A 20,366-nucleotide genomic window follows, 5' to 3' on the forward strand; every position below is an offset into this window, starting at 1 on the left:
CTGTCAGTGCGCCCTCATCAGTGCTCGTCAGTGCAGGAAAAAAAACTATTATTTACAACATTTTATAACATAAACAAAAATTTTTTTTTTTCAAACTTTTCGGTCTTTTTTTATTTGTTTAGCAAAAAGAAAAAAACCTTACGGTGATCAAATACCACCAAAAGAAAGCTCTATTTGTGGGAAGAAAATGACATAAATTTTGTTTAGGTACAGTGATGAATTGTCATTCAAAATGCAACAGCACTAAAAGCTGAAAATTGGCCTGGGCAGGGAGGGGGTGAAAATGCCCCATATTGAAGTGGTTAATCTGTGAAAAGTTTTGTGTGTTAAAGAGGAAGTAAACCCTCCTCAGGAAGTTGTACCTATAGGTAAGCCTATATTAAGGCTTACCTATAGGTACTGTAAATATCTCCTAAACATGTACCGTTTAGGAGATATTTACCTTTAATGCAGCCAGTTACGTCACTGGCGCATGCGCTCTGAAGGAACGGCAGATCGTGCCGTTCCTTCAGAGCCCTGTGCCGTGACCGTCGGCTCCCGCGCGCGTGCGCGGGAGTGACGTCACCGCGGCTCCGGCCAATCAGATGGCCGGATGCCGCGATCCCGGAAGACGGGCGACTATACATGTCGCCCGTCATACAGGTAAGCGGACGGCACGGCGGGGGCTCGTTCTAAGGTAAGTATTTCATAATGAGCTAGTATGCGATGCATACTAGCTCATTATGGGTTTCTCTTTCAGGATGTAAAAAAGAGAAAACATTTTTTTCTCGGTGTACAACCTCTTTAATTTGTTTTCTTCACTCATCGATAACAGGTCACCATGTCACTTAACTGGATGGTGCGGATGACCTCCGACCTGGAAACAAACATTGTGGCTGTGGAACGTGTCAAGGAATATTCTGAGACAGAGACAGAGGTCAGTAAAATCAAAAACTTTGCGTTTTTTTCCCTGAATTGTGCATAGGCATTTGGAACATTTACTGGAAAGGTTTCATTGGTTGGCGCCATTGTGGCTTTCCTCCGGTAGAAGAATGCAGTGTTCTGCAGGTTTTCCGGTGTTTTCCTCTAAAGTCGCCCATAATCTCACTTTTTCCAGGCTCCTTGGAGTATAGAGGATAAGAAGCCAGAAGAAGGTTGGCCAAGTAAAGGTGAAGTCGAATTATCCAACTACTCTATCCGGTATAGACCTGGCTTGGATTTGGTACTGAAAAACTTGAGCCTGAAAGTTAAAGGAGGAGAAAAGGTAAAAATCCAATTTTCACTACCATGTGGGAGATTTATCACCATACTATAAAGAGCTAGAAAACAATGTCTATAAGGCAAAAATGGTAACAACTCTACTGCTTGTTTATCCATAGAACCTTTATTTTGCCCATGTGCAAATTGTCAACCATCTTTGCAATGGTTCTGTTAAATGTGTCCAAAGATATTTGAAGAAAAAAGAACCGTATATGGTGACTCACACATTATATGGCAAAATTGTGTAACTACCTGGCCATCACACCTGTTATATAATGCAAAGTATGTGAACCCCCTTCTTTCCAAGTGATTGAGTTCATGTGTTTCCAGCGAAGGGTGCTGTTAACATTAGAGCATACCAGGGCTTTTTTAGTCAGAGAATGGGTGCAGGAACTCCTCCCTTTCGAGTCACCCCTTGACTCCGCCCCTACCCACCTTTCAAGCACCATCCCTTTTAGAGAATACAGAACCAAGTATCATTTTGTGGAGCCAAGTATTTTGTATGGCATTTGTTACAATAGACCCTCCAGCAGTCAGCAACAGTAGATCCCTCCCAGCAACGATTGACCCCCCCCCCCCCAGCAACATAAGACCCACTCCTCAGCCACAATAATTTCCCCACGAGCAACAGAAAACCTCCCTAGCAACAATAAACCCTATTCTTCCACAAAAATAGATCCCCTGCAGCAACAATAGTTTCCTCAGCATCAATAGACCCTCCAGCACATCCCAGCACCCCTTGCCATTACATACATGTAGTTCTGGAGGTGCCGGAACCGCGTTCCCCCACGTTCCTGCTGAAAAAAAGCCCTGGAGCATACCGAGACATTTTAGACGATTTGTGCACCTCCAACCTTGTGGTTACAGTTTGAAGGGGAAGACCCTTCTCTGTTCCACCATAATTGTGCCCCGGTGTACAAAGCCAGCTCCATAAAGGCATGGTTTGACCAATTTGGTGTGGAGAAACTTGAGTGCCCTGCACAGAGCCCTGGCCTCCACCCTACTGAACACCTTTGTGGTGAACTGGAGCATCCATTGTGAGCCAGGTCTCCTCATCCAACACCAGTTCATGACCTCACATATTTCTAGACATCCTCCAAAATTTTGCAGAAAGCCTTCCCAGAAAAGTGGAGGCTGTAATAGCCACTAAGAGGGGCAACTCCATCTTAATGGCCATGGTTCTTGAATAGGATGTCCAACAAACTCATACAGTTGTGATGGTTGGGACTCAAATTTGTAGCGATTTATTGTATATTTCTCAACAATTCAGATCATTTCTGGAGAAATACCAAGTGCTGTAGACAATTTTTATTCAAACAGAAAAAAATAATTTACTGATGAACATTATTGTAACTGATGCCAATATAATACCGGGGTCTCGAGAAATTTGTAAGTTGCATGACAGATTGGTGATGATGATTGGAAAAAGTTTGGCTTTTTGATTTTTTTTTTTTAATTGCTCAGGTTGGGATTGTGGGAAGGACGGGAGCGGGAAAGTCTTCCATGACACTGTGCCTGTTTCGGATCCTGGAGGCTGCTGAGGGAATTATCACCATCGATGGTGTAAATATTGCTGAGATTGGACTTCATGACCTTCGATCTATGCTCACTATTATCCCACAGGTAAGCTAGCAAACGTTTGTAAAGCTCAGTTACTTAGTGCATCTAATCAGCTGGTTGGCTAATGAAAGATGTAACTTGATTACTATGGGTTAATTCAGACTATTCTTACTGGTCCGACTTCTGGGCTATGCCTCACCATTCACCTACCTATTTCCAGTGAGAGCACGTCAAAGGCCAAAAAGGGCAATCTTATTTGGCATGGTGCAGGCAATGGGTGGGGTTCACTTCGATGACTAAGCCATAGTATTAAGGTGAAACAAAATCAGAGAGACACAGAGGGGAGGGGGGAGTTTTAACAATAGTAATCGCATCTTGGGGTGTGTGCCCTTAGGAAGTATAAATGGTTGACAGGTTCAATTTAAGGGGTGTCTTCCTCTACTGCATATATGTGATCTTGTGAGTTACTATTACTCCCACTGACCCCAATAATTGGGCACTACTTCTACCACTGACACCAACAGTGGGGTATAATTCCTCCCACTGACAAATGGTGGAATGCTATTCCTCTAACTGACACCACAGATGCGCTTTGATTCCTCCCACTGATGCCAATAATGCGGCACTATTCCTCACACTGATACCAATGATGGGGAACTATTCCTCCCACTGATAAAAATGATGGGGAACTATTCTTCCCACTGACACCAATGATGGGGCACTATTCCTTCCACTGATACCAATGATGGGGCACTATTCCTCCCACTGATGCAAAGATGCAGCACTATTCCTCCCACTGACACCAAAGAAGCACTATAACTCTCCCTTACACCAATGATGGGGCACTATTCTTCCCACTGACACCAATGAAGGGGCCCCATTCCTTCTCCAATTGACCACAGATGTCATTTTTTTATTCCCACTGACCACCAAGCCTAAGGCATTCTTTACTGCCACTGATGCTGGGGAATTTCATTCTTCCACTGGCCAAAATCCTGCCCCAATAGTCTAAAGGACCGTAAACTGGCCCTTTGTTTAGAAAGTTTGGATACCTCCGAAGTAACAGGTTGTTTTTTTTGTTTCTGTGTGTGTCACCTTGTAGGACCCGGTGCTATTTTCAGGGACTCTGAGGATGAACCTGGACCCCTTTGATAAATATTCTGAGGATGAAATCTGGAAAGCACTTGAGTTATCCAATCTGAAGAAGTTTGTTGCCAGCCAGACCGAAAAACTGGAATATGAGTGTTCAGAGGGTGGAGAAAATCTGAGGTAATGACATGACTGGTGCCCAGGAGATTACATTACCTGAGGATCCTTCTGTCTATAGACCATAGGTGTGTGCAGGGGGTGTGCCAGGTGCGCCTGGGCACACACTAATCACCTTGTGCAGTGCCGATTTCACCTGCTGTCGCACCCCCCACCACTTCCGACTTCCCTCCTCTCCATTCCAGCAGGCTGCTGCGGGGGATGTGTCAGGATGAAGAGTGGGGGACGGGGCTGAATGAATACAATGAGTGATCGGTACCGATCGCTTCTGTGTCCATTCATAACTGAAGCAAAGTAAACTGTGCTTGCGAATGAACAGGAAGTTGCTCAGCACAGAGCACTTCCTCATTGTTCACTGATCAGTAGTGCAGCTGAGGCTTCAGAGAAAACGGCTGGGGAATCTCTGTTCTCAGTCCCTTTCTCTGTCTCAGGGCTCCTAAAAAAATATATTTAAAAAAAATAATAATATAAATGAAAAACCACTGACACCGTCCACTGCTCTACTGACACTGTCCAAGTTTTATTACATTTTAAAATGTTTGTTCACATTCGTTTATAATAGTGTATGTCTGTGTGTGTATCAGTGACGGCTGTTGCATTGGGGGCGCAGGGACGCCGCCCCCCCCCATCCATGCGTCCGGCCCCCTAATCTACATACGGGGCACCAAACTCATGGATTCCAATGGGGTTTTTTTTTTTTGAAGCACGTGATTAGAGCCAGAGGCTCTAACAGGCTTCAAAAAAGGGTCTGCGCCCAGTTGTGTGACAATAGTGAATGAATATTCTCTATTATCACACAAATCCTCCTCTCAGCCAATCAGGAAGCGGGTTCTGAGACCTGTTTCCCGATTGGCCGAAAGGAGAGGCCATACTATTGGCCAAGGAGGAGGAGGGAGGAGACGCAGGGGAAGACGCCGCCGGCTCGGCTGCTCTTCACTTCAGTCCAGGGTGAGTGAGCCGGCGCTGGGGGGGGGGAGGTATGATGTGCGAGAGAGCTGGTGTGGTCGGGGGAGTCTGTCTGCCGCCCCCCCCCCGGCCCATGGAGCACCAGCCGCCACTGGTATGTATGTATGTATGTAAACTTTGGGGTGCAAACCCTAATGCAACAGGCTGCGCACACCTATGCTATAGGCAGAGTTATGTTTATTATAGGGGCCCCCATGGGCTGGTGCTCAGGGTGATGGGGATTCAGATGTCTGATTTTTTTTTTGAGGTGCAAATGTTTATGTTTTGAAATGAGTTACTTTCTAAGCTCTCTGCTAATGCTCTTCCCCCGCAGTGTTGGACAGCGTCAGCTAGTTTGTCTTGCCCGAGCTCTCCTACGTAAAACCCGCATCCTCATCCTGGATGAAGCCACGGCCGCCATTGACCTGGAGACTGACGACCTCATCCAAATGACCATCCGGACACAATTTGAGGACTGCACAGTGCTGACAATCGCACACAGGCTGAACACCATCATGGATTACACAAGGTACACACAGCATTTATTTATGCCTGCTAACTTGACTTTGCAGCAAAAGTAACAATTTTGTCAAACATTTTAGTTAAAAGTAGCTTCAGATTTTTCCATGTAGACTGCGAAATTTGCTTAAAAAAATTGTATGGCTTTGATTTTTTATAAAGCTCTGTGCTCACCATTTTAGGGACAGCTGCCACATGCAATGGGAGTCTAGAGGTGCACCTTTCTTGAGGCCTTTAAAGCATCCTTCAACCCAAGTTTGAGAAGGATAAACGCAAATCATAAAAGTACTGGCCGTCACTCTAAACAAGCTGCTAGGGGGATTTTGCAAACGTTAGCATTTTTTTTTAAACCTGCTGAAGTCCACTAGCAGCTTGTTTAAAGCAGAAGTAAATTCTGTGCTGGTAGATGGGCTCTTGTCAGAATGTGCTATGTGGCAAGTGTGCCCTTCTTCAGAGCGGTGTCCCCTACTGCCGCCACCGCCATTTCCTCCACTGATACTTCAGGTCCCGTCATCCTTTTCAGCCACTGGGTAGCCTTTGATGAACAGTGCACATGTGCACAGGAGTTACATCATCCCCCGCACCCAACTCCACTTACAGATGCCAGGAGTGTATGCTGCAGACAGTGTGCACAGAAAATTAAATTAAAAAACCTGCAAGAAGCTAAGGAGACTGCATGTGCTTCTGCAAAAAAACAACAAAAAAACTTCCTAGCAATTTCTATTTTTACCGTAGGTTTTGATATGCCTTCCACTTTAAAAGCAGAAACTAACTAAGCTTAAATCTACTTCCACCCTCATTGTAAACCCATTCTATTTACCCTGTAAAAGAAAAGATGCCTATTACTTACGGGATTCGTATTTACCAATAAAATTCTATGACTTTTCCATGACTTCAAGTAAATATTCATGACCTAATGTTTCATGAAATGTCTATGTATACATGTTAAATAAGAAGAAAATCCATGTTACACCCATTTCCCTGGCATTGCTACACACTAACGTTAGCTGAAACTGCGTTACCTCCATAGACTGTAAAAAAGGTTACCCCACGCAGAGAACGTCACGTGACGGATCGCGCGAAAGTTAACTATTGTAATTTAACCAATATTATCAATTATGTTCGAATATACTGGAGAAAGAAAAAGATTTGATGGGCACTCCTGATTGGGGATAAAGCTTCAGTTCAGGCAGCCATGAAGGTGCAGCCGGACTGGAATGGATGGCACAGATGCACAAATGCGGCGCTTACATTGAGGGCAGCTCTTTGTTAGGCCGAAGCAACACTCCCACGAACAGGCAGAAAAGAGAGAAAGGCGCCACTCAGTGTAGCAGATGTAAATAATTTTATTGACACATATTAAAAACTTACATGGAGGTAAGCGTCTATCTTCATAGCTCGGTGTCCTTCCGGGTCCGCGGTGTTTCCGTTCCTGAGGTTGGCCAGCAGCCAGGAGATGACACTAGGGGAGAACCAATCAGTGGACTCAGTCAGATCGAGGCAGCGGTGAAGCACATACCTCACTGGAGGGCTACACTAATGTGATGACGTGGGGGGGGGGGGCGGTAACCAATTTTGGAGCATGCGTGAACAGCGGTTACCTCCCCCCCCCTCGTCATCACGTTTGTGCGGCCCTCCAGTGAGGTATGTGCTTCACCGCTGCCTCGATCTGACTGAGTCCCCTGATTGGTTCTCCCCTAGTGTCATCTCCCAGCTGCTGGCCAGCTTCAGGGACGGAAACACAGCAGACCCGGAAGGACGACGAGCTATGAAGACAGATGCTTACCTCCATGTAATTTCTTAATACCGTACGTGTCATTAAAATTATTTACATCTGCTACACTGAGTGGCGCCTTTCTCTCAAATTTCTATGACTTTTCCAAAACTTTGTGGGTTAAATTATTTTCCAAAACTTATCCATGCCTGGAAATTGCGATTTTAAAATTCCATAACTTTTCCAGGTTTTTCATGACCGTACGAACCCTGTACTTACCTATTCTCCGGGCGCTCCGGTTGGTCACATAATTGGGTCCCAGCGCCGGCTTGCGCTGTAGAGTGTAGAGCAGCCTTTCCTAACCTTCTCAACACAGAGGAAGCCTTGAAATACCTTTCCGGTCTCAGGGAACCCCAGCTAAAAATGACCTTATCTACAACTCATGACACATTAGTGTGGTGGTCATTGGGAAGAATGTTCCTTACACTTGTGGTCATTGGGAAGAATTTTCCCCTTACAGATAGCTAAAAAGGTCAATGGTGTCAGAGGGAACTTATCTGAGAGGCAGCAATTGCTCAAGGAACCCCTAGCAACCCCTGTAGGAACCCTAGGGTTCCATGAAACCCTGGTGTAAGGAAAGAAATGCGGGAAAAGGGTGCCCCATAATACGTCTATGGGTAACATCACTGCACACCCGTCTTTGAGGGGAGAAACGCGTTGATGCAGATTCCAGTCTCTCAGTGTCATCACATCTGGTTGTCCGTGGTACGGAAGTTGGAACGCAGGCCACATCAACCCCTGGAGGAACCCTAGGGTTCAATGAAACCCTGGTGTAAGAAAAGAAATGCGGGAAAAAGGTGCCCCATAATACGTCTATGGGTAACGGCATTGCACAGCACTGCAACCGTTGTCAGCAATCTCTCTTCTTCACTGAAACCGGCACTAGAGAGATCATGTGACTGGACCAGAGCACTCTCAGAATAGGTAAACATACCCATCTTTCCTTTACAGGGTAGATAGAATAGGCTTAGAATGGGGGTGGGAGTAGATTTAAGCCTAGGTAAGGTTTGGATTTGCCTTCCACTTTAAAGTTATGGTAAAGGTACATTTTTTTTAACCACCTCCTTCCCAAGCCTATTCTGACTTCTTGCTCCTACATAAAAAAAAATCTACTTTTTTTGCTAGAACATTACTTAGAACCCCCAATCATTATATATATATATATATATATATATATATATATATATATATATATATATATATATATATATATATATATAATTTATTTTTTATTTTTTTATCAGAGACCCTATAGAATAAAATGGTGTGTTTTGCATTTTTTTTTATGTCACGCGGTATTTGTGAATGGGTTTTTCAAACGCAATTTTCACAAATTAAAAAAAAAAACACAGTAAAGTTAGCCCAATTTTTTTATAATGTGAAAGATGATGTTACACCGAGTGAATAGATACCTAACATGTCACGCTTTAAAATTGCGTCTGCCCGTTGAATGGCGGCAAGCTACAGTGCTTAAAACTCTCCATAGGCGCCGCTTTAAACACCTTTACAGGCTACCAGTTTAGAGTTGTACAGGAGGTCTGGTGTTAGAATTATTGCTCTCACTCTAACGTTCACGACAATACCTCACGTGTGGTGCAATCACTGTTTACATATGCATGCGGGAGTAACGTATGCGTTCGCATTTGAGCGTAAGCACAGTGGGACGGGGGCGCTTTAAATTTTTTTTTTATTTATTTTATGCAAAAAATGTTTTTTACACTTTTTTTTGTACTAACTTTATTGCTATCACAAGGAATGAACATCCCTTGTGACAGCATGGGCCGTGACAGATCCTCTTTATGGACAGATTTGGGGTCTATTAGAATGGGAATGACGTCAGCTTCTCTCTCTCTGTAAGGGGCAGCCATTGCCACCAGCCGCATTGCTCCCGCCCTCCGCGGTAGGACCAGGGAGCCTGGGAGAGGCAGCGGTAGGGGGTGGGATCTCCTTCCGCCACCGGCAGAAGTGATTGAGTGGCTAATTGGCCACTCAGATCACTTCTTCAAAAAATGACACCAGTGAAACCCAAGGACATACGGGTATGTCCATTTGGGGGAACTGGTTAATAACCAACATGTCAAAGTTTAGTTTTGCACAGTGGAGCTCTGATCCTTAAAGAGGAAGTAAATGCACATAAAAAAAGAGGAAAAAAAAAACCTGTAAAGACAAAGGCATAATGAGCTAGTATGCATCACATACTAGCTCATTATGAAATACTTACCTAAAAACGAAGCCCTCGCAGTGTTGCTCGCTCAGCAACAGGGCAGCCGACATGTCCGGCCGCCCTGCTTCCTTGTTCGCGTCCTCTGGCCATCTGATTGGCCAGAGGCGCGATTACATCACTCCCGCGCATGCACGCGGGAGCCGCCGTTCACGGCATAGGGTACTAAAGGAACGGCACGGGTGGCCGTTCCTTTAGAGCGCATGCGCCGATGATGTCATCGGCTGCATGCATTGTAAATATCTCCTAAACAGTACATGTTTAGGAGATATTTATAGCACCTATAGGTAAGCCTTAATATAGGCTTACCTATAGGTAAATGTATAAAAAGTGGGTTTACAACCTCTTTAATCTTCTCGGGTCCCTGCGCCAGAAATCCTAGCTGCTCCACCTTACAGACTGCCCCCATAGCAAGCCACTTGCTATGGGGGGCACTCATGCAGGCTTACTCTTGAGCTGTGCCTGTCTATTGACACACACAGTGTGGCTCAGCCCAGCCCCCTTGCTCCCTCCTCACTGGCTTTGATTGACAGCAGTAGGAGCCAATGGCTCCCGTTGCTGCCCCTGAGCCAGTGAGGAGAGAGAGAGAAGTGATGCTGCTTGCATGTATAGAGCTGGATCAACATCGGGCTCAGGTAAGTATAAGTAGAGATGTATAGAACTGTTCGCCGGCGAACAGTTCCCGGCGAACTTAGCATGTTCGCGTTCGCCGCTGCCGGCGAACATATGCGATGTTCGGTCCGCCCCCCATAAGACATCATTGAGGCAAACTTTGACCCTGAACTTTACAGTCAGCAGACACATTTCCAGCCAATCAGCATACCTCCCTCCCACACCCTCCCACCTCCTATAAATAAGCAAGGGCAGCATCCATCTTAGATCATTCTGAAGCAGTGTGTGTAGTGAGAGTAGGGAGAGCTGCTGCTGCTGCTGCTGCTGCTGCTGCTGCTAAGCTAGGGACAGTTAGTCAGTGTTCCTGGTCTTGCAGTGTTCTTGGTCCACTACTGCTGTAATATCAGCACCCCAAAAAGCCCTTCTAAGGGCTGGTATTTGTGTTTTTTTTTTTATATATATATATATATATATATATATATATATATATATATACCTAGCGTCCCCAAAAGCCCTTTTAAGGGCTGGTAATTGAGTTGTTTCTTCATATATATATATATCTATATCTATCTAGTGTCCCCAAAAGCCCTTTTAAGGGCTGGTAATTGAGGATTTTTTTTATTTATATATATACATATATATATATATATAGTGTCCCCAAAAGCCCTTTTAAGGGCTGGTAAGGTAATAGATTTTTTTCTTTATATATATATATCTATATATATCTATTGTACACTGCAGTTGCCTGCCCGCTGTGTGTGAGAGGCCACAGACCTACCACAGACTGTACTGTGTGCACACCACACTCATTTCGGGTGGCACAGGCACAGTACCTAGCATTTTAAAAAATATTTTTTTTTTCCTCTGTCATAATTGCAGTGAGTGCTGTGTCAGGTCCACAGAGTGCACTGTACCCACTGCAGTGCACTGCCCACCACTGATATATATACGGTGGCACAGCATCTTGTTGCAATAAATTGAAAAAAAAAAATATTTTTTATTATTGCAGTTGCCTGGGCTGCCAGTTACTGTCAGGTCCACAGAGTGTACTGTGCCCACTGCAGTGCCACTGTGTGCCCACCCACCACTGATATATAAGGTGGCACAGCAGCTTGCAAAGTAAAAAAAAATATATATATTTTTTAATTGCAGTTGCCTGGGTGCCAGTGACTGCTGTCAGGTCCACAGAGAGTGTACTGTGCCACTGCCCACCCACCACTGATATATAAGGTGGCACAGCAGCTTGCAAAGTAAAATAAAATATATTTTTTTAAAATTGCAGTTGCCTGGGTGCCAGTGACTGCTGTCAGGTCCACAGAGAGTGTACTGTGCCACTGCCCACCCACCACTGATATATAAGGTGGCACAACAGCTTGCAAAGTAAAATAAAATATATATTTTTTAAAATTGCAGTTGCCTGGGTGCCAGTGACTGCTGTCAGGTCCACAGAGAGTGTACTGTGCCACTGCCCACCCACCACTGATATATAAGGTGGCACAGCAGCTTGCAAAGTAAAATAAAATATATTTTTTAAAATTGCGGTTGCCTGGGTGCCAGTGACTGCTGTCAGGTCCACAGAGAGTGTACTGTGCCACTGCCCACCCACCACTGATATATAAGGTGGCACAGCAGCTTGCAAAGTAAAATAAAATATATATTTTTTAAAATTGCAGTTGCCTGGGTGCCAGTGACTGCTGTCAGGTCCACAGAGAGTGTACTGTGCCACTGCCCACCCACCACTGATATATAAGGTGGCACAGCAGCTTGCCAAGTAAAAAAAATATATATATTTTTTAATTGCAGTTGCCTGAGTGCCAGTGACTGTCAGGTCCACAGAGTGTACTGTACCCACTGCCCAACACTCCTATAGGGTGGCACAGCACCTTGCACTCATAGTACACAACACATTAAAAAAGAAAATGACAGGCAGAGGCAGGCCACCCCGCAAGGGCCGTCGTGGTCGTGGTGCTGTGATTTCCTTAGGCCCTAGAATAATGCCCAGTGTTCAGAGGCCACCACAGACCCTGAACTCAAAAAATTCTGAGGCCATAGTTGACTGGCTTACACAAGACACCCAATCGTCTACAGCTTCCGCTCGGAACCCTAATGCACCATCCTCCTCCAGCTCAGCTTCGGGCACCTCTCAATTTACCACTCGCCAGCCCGCCGGCACCACCACCAACACTAGCACCACAGCCGCTTCACTTGATCCGTCAGAGGAGTTATTTTCACATCAGTTTGAAGAAATAAGTGATGCGCAACTATTAGTGCCAGAGGATGTAGATAACGGGGATATGTCTCAGTCAGGCAGCATTATACACATGGACGTACATTGTGATGATGATGATGTTGTACCTGCTGCTGCTGCCTTTGCTGAGTTGTCAAGTGAAGCGGCTGATGATGACGATGTGTCTGTGGATGTCACCTGGGTGCCTGCTCGAAGAGCAGAAGAAGAGGGGGAAAGTTCAGATGGGGAGACAGAGAGGAGGAGGAGACGAGTTGGAAGCAGGGGGAGGAGGTCATCGCAAGGAGCTAGTGGCGCAGTCAGACAGCATGTAGATTCGGCACCCGGGGTCAGCCAGACAGCACGCCAATCAACGCAAGCTGTTGCCACCACCAGAATGCCGTCCTTGCAAAGCTCAGCAGTGTGGCATTTTTTTTGTGTGTCTGCCTCTGATATCAGCGATGCCATTTGTAACCTGTGCCAAAAGAAACTGAGTCGTGGGAAGTCCAACACCCACCTAGGTACAACTGCTTTGCGAAGGCACATGATCTCACATCACAAACGCCTATGGGATCAACACATGAGTAAAAGCAGCACACAAACTGAAAGCCACCATCCTCCTCCTGGTCCAGCATCTTCAGCCACGTCAACCACTGCTGTCCTCCATGCCCCCTATCAACAACCCGCCCCTCCGCCTCTCACCTTCAGCAGTTCCTGCTCGTCACCTGCCCACAGTCAGGTGTCTGTCAAGGAAATGTTTGAGCGTAAAAAGCCAATCTCGCAGAGTCACCCCCTTGCCCGGCGTCTGACAGCTGGCTTGTCGGAACTCTTAGCCCGCCAGCTTTTACCATACAAGCTGGTGGAGTCTGAGGCCTTCAAAAAATTTGTCGCTATTGGGACACCGCAGTGGAAGGTACCCGGCCGAAATTATTTTTCACAAAAGGCAATCCCCAACCTGTACTCTATTGTGGAAAAGGAAATCATGTCACGTCTGGCACACAGTGTTGGGGCAAGGGTCCATCTGACCACTGATAGCTGGTCTGCAAAGCACGGTCAGGGCAGGTATATAACGTACACTGCGCATTGGGTAAACCTGCTGGCGGCTGCCAAGCATGGAATGCGTGGCTCTGCTGCAGAGGAGTTGGTGACACCGCCACGACTTGCAGGCAGGCCTGCTGCCACCTCCTCTACTCCTCCTACTCCATCCTCTTTGCTAACCTCCTCGGCTGAGTCCTCTTCTGCTGTTGCGTCTTGCTCCACACCAACTGCACCCCCCCAGCTCCCCAGGGGCTATTCCACATGCCGGATACGACAGTGTCACGCTGTCTTGGGGTTGACTTGCCTGAAAGCAGAGAGTCACACCGGACCAGCACTACTGTCCGCCCTGAATGCACAGGTGGATCAGTGGCTGACCCCGCACCAACTGGAGCTCGGCAAAGTGGTGTGTGACAACGGGAGCAATTTGTTGGCGGCATTGAATTTGGGCAAGTTGACACATGTGCCGTGCATGGCACATGTGTTGAATCTGATTGTGCAACGTTTTGTGCAGAAGTACCCAGGCTTACAGGACTTCCTCAAGCAGGCCAGGAAGGTGTGTGGCCATTTCAGGCGTTCCTACACGGCCATGGCGCACTTTGCAGATATTCAGCGGCGAAACAACATGCCAGTGAGGCGCTTGATTTGCGACAGCCCGACACGTTGGAATTCAACACTGCTAATGTTCGACCGCCTGCTCCAACAAGAAAAAGCGGTCAACGAGTATTTGTATGACCGGGGTGCTAGGACAGCCTCTGCGGAGCTGGGTATTTTTTTGCCACGCTACTGGACGCTCATGCGCAATGCCTGTAGGCTCATGCGTCCTTTTGAGGAGGTGACAAACCTAGTGAGTCGCACTGAAGGCACCATCAGCGACATCATCCCATATGTTTTTTTCCTGGAGCGTGCCCTGCGAAGAGTGCTGGATCAGGCCGTAGATGAGCGTGAAGAGGAAGAGGAAGAGTTGTGGTCACCATCACCACCACCAGAAACAGCCTTACCATCGATTGCTGGACCTGCGGCAACACTGGAAGAGGAGTGTGAGGAAGAGGAGTCAGAGGAGGAATGTGGCTTTGAGGAGGAGGAACACCAACCACAGCAGGCATCCCAGGGTGCTCGTTGTCACCTATCTGGTACCCGTGGTGTTGTACGTGGCTGGGGGGAAGAACACACCTTCAATGACATCAGTGAGGACGAGGAATTGGACATGAGTAGCTCGGCATCCAACCTTGTGCAAATGGGGTCTTTCATGCTGTCATGCCTGTTGAGAGACCCTTGTATAAAAAGGCTGAAGGAGAACGACCTGTACTGGGTGGCCACGCTACTAGACCCCCGGTATAAGCAGAAAGTCTGTGATATGTTACCCAATTACCGGCAGTCGCAAAGGATGCAGCAGCTACAAAATAAGTTAAAAACTATGCTTTACACAGCGTATAAGGGTGATGTCACAGCACAACGGGAATCCAACAGGGGAAGAGGTGAAAGTAATCCTCCTCCTACCACCACAACCACGCCGGCAAGGACAGGACGCTTTACAGACGTCTTGTTGATGGAGGACATGCGGAGCTTTTTTAGTCCTATGCATCGCCACAGCCCTTCGGGGTCCACCCTCAGAGAACGACTCGACCGACAGGTAGCAGACTACCTTGCCTTAACTGCAGATATCGACACTCTGAGGAGCGATGAACCCCTTGACTACTGGGTGTGCAGGCTTGACCTGTGGCCTGAGCTATCCCAATTTGCCATTGAACTTCTGGCCTGCCCCGCTTCAAGTGTGCTGTCAGAAAGGACCTTCAGCGCAGCAGGAGGTATTGTCACTGAGAAGAGAAGTCGCCTAGGTCAAAAAAGTCTTGATTACCTCACGTTTATTAAGATGAATGAGGCATGGATCCCGAAGGGACTGACAGTGGGGGATGCATTTGACTAAAAAAGGCCTGGTGATGACTGAGATGCCTTGGCCTAAAAATGGTCCACACGCTGCTGTATATAATCATTCTCTGCATGCCGGATGACTTACGTGACGTCTCCGCCACCAACTACGGTTCAAGCCGCAATGTTTTAGTGCACTTTCTGCCTTAAAACCTCAATTTTTCAGGCCGCTGCTACAGCAGCGGCTGCAACAATACCTACTTTTTCATGCATGTGTACATGCCTAATTTTTCTGGCCTCTGGTGCTACACTGTGGCTGCAAAAAAACAAAAAACAAAAAAAAAGGCACATACATGTGTCAATTCCCCTTCGTGATCGTTACCTTGTCGTGGTGAAGGGGCTTGCGTATCACAATGAAGCGATCACCTCTAGGATTGTGTTGGCACACCCCAGATGATAAGGTCGTTGCTTCATTGTGTACAGACCAAAAGCGATCCGCAGGATAATTTTTCATAAAAAAAAACATTCATTTTCTTTCATTCTTTCTGCGGAGCTGGGTATTTTTTGGCCGCGTTACTGAATGCTCATGAACAATGGCTGTAGGCTCATGCGTCCTTTTGCGGAGATGACAACCCTGGTGGTCAGTCGAACCCAAGGCAACATCATCGACCTCATCCCATATGCGTTTTTTCTGGAGCGTGCCCTGCGAAGAGTACTGGATCAGGCTGTAGATGAGCATGAAGAGGAAGAGTTGTGGTCCTCATCACCACCAGAAGCAGCCTTGTCGTTGTCAATTGCTGGACCTGTGGCAACGCAGAGAGAGGAGTCTGAAGAAGAGAAGTCAGAGGAGGAAGGTGGCTTTGAGGAGGTGGAATACCAGCCACAGCAGGCGTCCCAGGGGGCTTGTTCTCACCTTTCGGGGACCCTTGGTGTTGTATGTGGCTGGGTGGAGGAAGAGACCTTCAATGATGTCAGTGAGGACAAGGAACGGGACATGGCTAGCTTGGTATCCAACCTTGTGCAAATTGGGAGTTTGCGGTTGTGCAAATGGACTGACTGACTGTTAAACGGGGAGTTTGGTCTGTCAGAGTTTGGTCTGTCACTGTGAAGCGGGCGACGGGCGTAACCCTTACACTACTTGACCGATAAAACATCATACCTGATCGTATTCACACACTGGATGTTTTAGTGCTGGTTTACACTGCCGCTACCACTAAAGTAGCGTCGCTTCCAGTGCGACTTTGGCGCGACTTAGCGCGACTTTGGCGCGACCTCATCGCGAGGCGACTTTTTATTTGGCCAATCACAATATCATGTTTTGTGACCGTCACCTAATTTCCTTTTCCTGTTTTTTGTTTTACATATTTCCCCATGTGTGCAGTGTTGTCTGTGTCATAGCTCAACTGATAGGCATGTTTGCCTTGGCATATCATATTTCAGCTTGCCAGAAAGAAAAAAAGACAGCTGGAAAGACACTGCATTAGTTTTCTACTAAAAATCATAAGAAAAATGCTGTTTTTTTTGGGTTGTGGACATACTACAGAGCTGAAACTTGACAGGTACACTTTTTAGACCCCCCAGACACTAAATACAAAAAATGACATGCCTGCCTAAAAAAATGCCCGCTAAATGCCTGCAAGAGAAAAAGCCAGCCGCAGAGAAGCCGTATTTCTGAAAATATAAGAAAAATGCTGTTTTTTAGGGGTTCTGGACATGCTACAGAGCTGAAACTTGACAGGTACACTTTTTAGACCCCCCAGACACTAAATACAAAAAATGACATGCCTGCCTAAAAAAATGCCCGATAAATGCCTGCAAGAGAAAAAGCCAGCCGCAGAGAAGCCGTATTACTGAAAATATAAGAAAAATGCTGTTTTTTAGGGGTTCTGGACGTGCTACAGAGCTGAAACTTGACAGGTACACTTTTTAGACCCCCCAAACACTAAATACAAAAAATGACATGCCTGCCTAAAAAAATGCCCGCTAAATGCCTGCAAGAGAAAAAGCCAGCCGCAGAGAAGCCGTATTCCTGAAAATATAAGAAATATGCTGTTTTTTAGGGGTTCTGGACATGCTACAGAGCTGAAACTTGACAGGTACACTTTTTAGACCCCCCAGACACTAAATACAAAAAATGACATGCCTGCCTAAAAAAATGCCCGATAAATGCCTGCAAGAGAAAAAGCCAGCCGCAGAGAAGCCGTATTACTGAAAATATAAGAAAAATGCTGTTTTTTAGGGGTTCTGGACATGCTACAGAGCTGAAACTTGACAGGTACACTTTTTAGACCCCCCAGACACTAAATACAAAAAATGACATGCCTGCCTAAAAAAATGCCCGCTAAATGCCTGCAAGAGAAAAAGCCAGCCGCAGAGAAGCCGTATTCCTGAAAATATAATAAAAATGCTGTTTTTTAGGGGTTCTGGACATGCTACAGAGCTGAAACTTGACAGGTACACTTTTTAGACCCCCCAGACACTAAATACAAAAAATGACATGCCTGCCTAAAAAAATGCCCGCTAAATGCCTGCAAGAGAAAAAGCCAGCCGCAGAGAAGCCATATTCCTGAAAATATAAGAAAAATGCTGTTTTTTAGGGGTTCTGGACATGCTACAGAGCTGAAAATTGACAGGTACACTTTTTAGACCCCCCAGACACTAAATACAAAAAATGACATGCCTGCCTAAAAAAATGCCCGCTAAATGCCTGCAAGAGAAAAAGCCAGCCGCAGAGAAGCCATATTCCTGAAAATATAAGAAAAATGCTGTTTTTTAGGGGTTCTGGACATGCTACAGAGCTGAAAATTGACAGGTACACTTTTTAGACCCCCCAGACACTAAATACAAAAAATGACATGCCTGCCTAAAAAAATGCCCGATAAATGCCTGCAAGAGAAAAAGCCAGCCGCAGAGAAGCCATATTCCTGAAAATATAAGACAAATGCTGTTTTTTAGGGGTTCTGGACATGCTACAGAGCTGAAACTTCACAGGTACACTTTTTAGACCCCCCAGATGCTAAATCCAAAGAAATTTTTTATTTTTATTTTTTTTTAATTTTTCCAATAATTGGCTCTCTATCAAAAAATTATAATTTTTAAGAACTTTTTTTTGCGTGATCCCTCTCCGGCATGCCACAGTCCAGGTGTTAGTCCCCTTGAAACAACTTTTCCATCACTATTGTGGCCAGAAAGAGTCCCTGTGTGTTTTAAAATTCGCCTGCCTATTGAAGTCTATGGCGGTTCGCCCGGTTCGCGAACATTTGCCGATGTTCGCGTTCGCCGTTCGCGAACGGCGAATTTTAGGTTCGCGACATCACTAAGTATAAGGGGGTGCTGCACACAGGTTTTTTTTTACCTTAATGCATAGAAAGCATTAAAGTCAAAAACCTGCCTTTGGATCCACTATATTGTTACAGTTATCGTGACCGTTATTTTGTTTAACATCTCCAAACTGGAGCTGAGAGGTGCTTTAAAAGCTTCAACAAAGCTACAATACATAAACACAAGTGATGCCAGTGTGTACGAGCCCTTAGGTATCAGTTCTCCCAGCTAGTAGGAGTCACCCAGAGATCTCTGCAGGGAGCCAGTCAGTGCTGGAATTTGGCCTAGGCCAATAAGGCCCAGGCCTAGGGCAGCACTTTGCAGGGGGGCAGCAAAAAAGCCTCCCCCCCTCCACCTGAGACTCTATTGGCCACTGGTTGCTAGAGCCGCCTTTCTCATCCCCCTCTCTCTCTCTCCCCCACCCCCCCCTCTCCCCCTCCCCCCTCTCTCTCTCTCACCCATCCTCTCTCTCTACCTCACTCTCACCTCTCTCTTTCTCTCTCACCCCCCTCTCTCTTATCCTCCCCTACCCCCCCTCTCTCTCACCCCCCCTCTCTCTTTCATCCCCCCCACTCTCTCTTACACCCCCCTCTCTCTCTCTCATCCTCTCTCTCTCACCCCCCTCTGCTCTCTCTCCTTGATCCCACCCTCTCTCTCATCCCCCCTCTCTCACCCCCCTTCTTTCACCCCACCCCCTCTCTCCCCCTCACCCCCCCCCCCCCGCTTCTCGTGAGATCTCAGGGGTTCATGCTGGGACTTGTAGTCCTTCAATTATGGAGGGAGTCACATCCGTTAAAAAAGGAGTGGGGCACATTTACATAGGAGGGGCGCGCAATTTTAGTCTTGCCTAGGGCAGCACAAAACCAAAATACACCACTGGAGCCAGTATATACAGTATATTGTAATTGAGTTCTGCTTTAAAGCCAAGTCCATAAGAATGCAATTTTCCTTGCCAAACTGACAATTTTTCCTCCTGTTCCAGGGTTCTCGTCCTCGACAAGGGGAGAATAGCTGAATTTGATACGCCTACCAACCTCATAGCATCAAAAGGAATATTTTACGGCATGGCGAAGGATGCTGGACTGGCCTAAATGCATTTTATTTTGTTACAAATGTTACAGATTGTCCGTCTTTTTTTTTTTTTTTTTTTTTTACAGCTCCGTTTTGTAAATAATATTGGAAAAACTGGTTTGAGTTCTCTTGACATATCAAAGAAAAAAATATTTTTAAAGGGACTACTGTTTTTTTTTTATTTCCAGACAACACATATATATATTTTGACCGGTGGAAATAGTCCTAATTCTCTATTTAAATATTGTACAAAATGCTGTATGTGTCCAGATTTATTTACAAAAGGAGAAATAAATTATATTCACTTTTTAAAAAAAAAACAAAATGTTTGTTTTTTAATAAATTATATTTACTTTTTAAATTTTGTTTTTGTTTATAATAAATGATATTCACTAAAAAACAAAAAATCAGCTTTTACTTTTTGACTGGATATGATGCTAGAAAACTAAACTGGGGGCTAAAATTCCTTTTGTATAGAAATTGTATTATTACCATGACCAGATTTTAATCTGATGCCTTTGGTCGATGTAGACCTCTCCTAGAAAATAATACAAACAAAGTCCTGTGCTACTCTTAGACCCCGTTAACACTGGGGCGACCTGTCAGGCCTGACAGGTCGCTGTAGGTCGCCTGCCATAGAGAAGCTGTGGACCCGTTCTAATAGGAGCGACACAAGTCGCTCCGACTTAGAAAAAGGGTCCGGAGCTTCT

The 20,366-nt window shown here is 45.8% G+C and overlaps 1 protein-coding gene across 1 annotated transcript in view; it reads left to right on the forward strand.

The window, feature by feature from the left end:
* The window catches only part of ABCC3 (ATP binding cassette subfamily C member 3), a 135,764-nt gene extending 115,816 nt beyond the window's left edge, over positions 1–19,948 (forward strand). The window contains exons 26-31 of the mRNA XM_082272466.1: positions 815–916; positions 1,097–1,243; positions 2,704–2,862; positions 3,902–4,068; positions 5,345–5,539; positions 19,568–19,948. Coding sequence (XP_082128592.1) covers positions 815–916; positions 1,097–1,243; positions 2,704–2,862; positions 3,902–4,068; positions 5,345–5,539; positions 19,568–19,676 — 879 coding nt within the window. The 3' untranslated portion in view covers positions 19,677–19,948. The remainder of the gene's footprint in view (positions 1–814; positions 917–1,096; positions 1,244–2,703; positions 2,863–3,901; positions 4,069–5,344; positions 5,540–19,567) is intronic.
* The last annotated feature ends 418 nt before the right edge of the window (positions 19,949–20,366 follow it).

Source organism: Pelophylax lessonae (genome assembly GCF_965119305.1).
Source record: "Pelophylax lessonae genome assembly, chromosome: 11".
Classification (NCBI taxonomy): Eukaryota; Metazoa; Chordata; class Amphibia; order Anura; family Ranidae; genus Pelophylax; species Pelophylax lessonae.